At 44.4% G+C, this 2,134-nt stretch overlaps 1 protein-coding gene across 1 annotated transcript; it reads left to right on the plus strand.

The window, feature by feature from the left end:
• Positions 1-1,616: 1,616 nt before the first annotated feature.
• On the plus strand, positions 1,617-1,923 carry CTXN3 (cortexin 3). Its single transcript, XM_047094345.1, has one exon. The coding sequence runs from the start codon at positions 1,678-1,680 to the stop codon at positions 1,921-1,923; it is 246 nt and encodes an 81-aa protein (XP_046950301.1). The 5' UTR covers positions 1,617-1,677.
• Positions 1,924-2,134: the final 211 nt, after the last annotated feature.

The raw sequence follows: 2,134 nt of genomic DNA on the forward strand, positions 1-2,134 counted from the left end.
GAAGTGTCATCATACAGGCAAACTGTTATTATGATTACTAATGCAACAATTATAACTATAGAAATATTGTATTAGAGCTTTAGGTCATCATTTCTATTTTCATTTGGTTGCTTCTTCTAATTGAGTATCATTTATTTTGATTCCATGTTAATTCCTATAGCTGACTACTGTGCCGTGTAATTTTTCTTATAACAGACTCATACATAGATTTAGTTCAAAATATCCGAAGTTTTTATGGCCGTTGTGGATCCTCCAACTTGCCTTTATTTTTTTAATTTTCAAACAATGTTTAATGTTTACTTACTTTTGAGAGAGAGACAGAGAGAGCATAAGCGGGGGAAGGGGCAGAGAGAGAGGGAGACACGGAATCTGAAGCAGACTCCAGGCTCGGGCTGTCAGCACAGAGCCCGATGCGGGACTCAAACCCATCAACCGTGGGATCATGACCTGAGCCGAAGCCAGACGCTTAACCGACTGAGCCACCCAGGCGTGCCCTCCAACTTGCCTTTAAAGACAAACAGTAATATTCATATATCTTAATTTATCCACCGGTAAAATGGAAATAGCGATAACTTATCTTTTCCCTTGTCTTCCTCCTTTTCAAGTGGTCTTACACAGTAGGAAGCTACTGTAAAGCTTTTTTTAAAAAATACAGCCGATCAATCCCTTTTCCCTAGCTCAGTTCTCGAGGTGCTTCTCCGGGTCAAGTATTGAACCTGGTCTATGTTTTCTGAATAAAAGACAAGCAGCGGGAGCTTGATAGTCTGGGAGTCTGAGACGCCTCCTCTCTCCCTTGACCGAGGCAACAGAAAGGAAAGAAGAAACCTGGCTCCCATAGGCAGTTCTTAAGTGAAGCGACTCTTGGTTTTGTTTGTCTTTCTTCTTTGTATACTTTCCAAAGTGTTTTCACAGACATTCATCCTCATTATAGCACCATGAGATACACAGGCATTTCTGATTCCGTTTTTACAGCCTAGTGACTCTAAGGTCCCACACTCATTTAGTAGTAGAATGGAGGCCAGAGGCTGGAGCCCAGAATTCGATACTCCCCGGGAGTTTCTGTATTAAGCACCTTTTCCAGCCTCAGTTTCCTCCCACTGAGGCTCTAGAGGTCTTGGCTTTCACGGAGCTTGTAGTAGAGTGGCTAACCTATGTTGTGTCTAGCTAGAGTCTTGGCACATAGCTGGTGTTCCATCAATGGTATCATTATAAGAATGATGTGAAAGTCATATTATTGGAGGGAGTCTGGAAGAGACTTGGCAGGGGACACTGGCTTTGGATGTCAAGTTGGCAGCACACCCCGAGGTCAACATTACCTTGCGCGTTTCTCGTCTTCTGTACTCTGGTTGTCTTCCCCGCCCATCCCTCCTGGCTCCAGGTGGCTGCTCTGAGGACAATCTGGTAATTTCATGCAAGAGTAAAATATTCTTTCCCGTAATTACACAGAATTTAGCATCTCGGGTGAAAAAGTTTAGAGATTCCTTCTTCTCTCTGCAAAACATGACTGTGAGCGCAGAAATAAAGTTGCTCGTTGGTAGTTTATTCCCTCTCCTTTCCCTTTCTTTCTTCTTGCAGATAAATCAGCCTGTCCAAGGTGCAGTAGCCACCATGACCTCAGTAGACTGATGATGGAAGAAAAGGAAACTGGGAGATCCTGTGCTCTAGCTTCCCTGGACGATGGATGGAGGACAGCCCGTCCCTTCACCCCTAGTGCCCCTTGAGAACGCATCATCAGATTCTAGCATGTCTCTGGAACAGAAGACCACATTTGTTTTTGTGATTTTGTTGTTCATTTTCTTGGGCATCCTCATTGTCAGGTGCTTCCGGATTCTTCTGGACCCGTATCGGAGCATGCCAACCTCGACTTGGGCTGATGGACTTGAAGGGCTGGAGAAGGGGCAGTTTGACCATGCCCTTGCTTAGCAGAGGGGGTGCTCCAGAGGAGGTGAAGTGCATCATGATTTGGCAAGGATTTCTCTTTAGCCAATATTCTAAACACACCAAGTTTCAACAACACCCGGTCGTAGGTCCACAATCCCTCCTTTATTAACCATGCCGTTGGGTTACAAAACATTTGAGGATATGGGGGATGAAGGTTTCTAACACTCGCCAAAAATAGGAAGGTTTGAATTTC

The sequence above is a fragment of the Lynx rufus genome, unplaced genomic scaffold (assembly GCF_022079265.1).
Source record: "Lynx rufus isolate CCGP_SWC_20201006 ecotype Redwood Valley unplaced genomic scaffold, mLynRuf1.p SCAF_1, whole genome shotgun sequence".
NCBI classification, from domain to species: domain Eukaryota; kingdom Metazoa; phylum Chordata; class Mammalia; order Carnivora; family Felidae; genus Lynx; species Lynx rufus.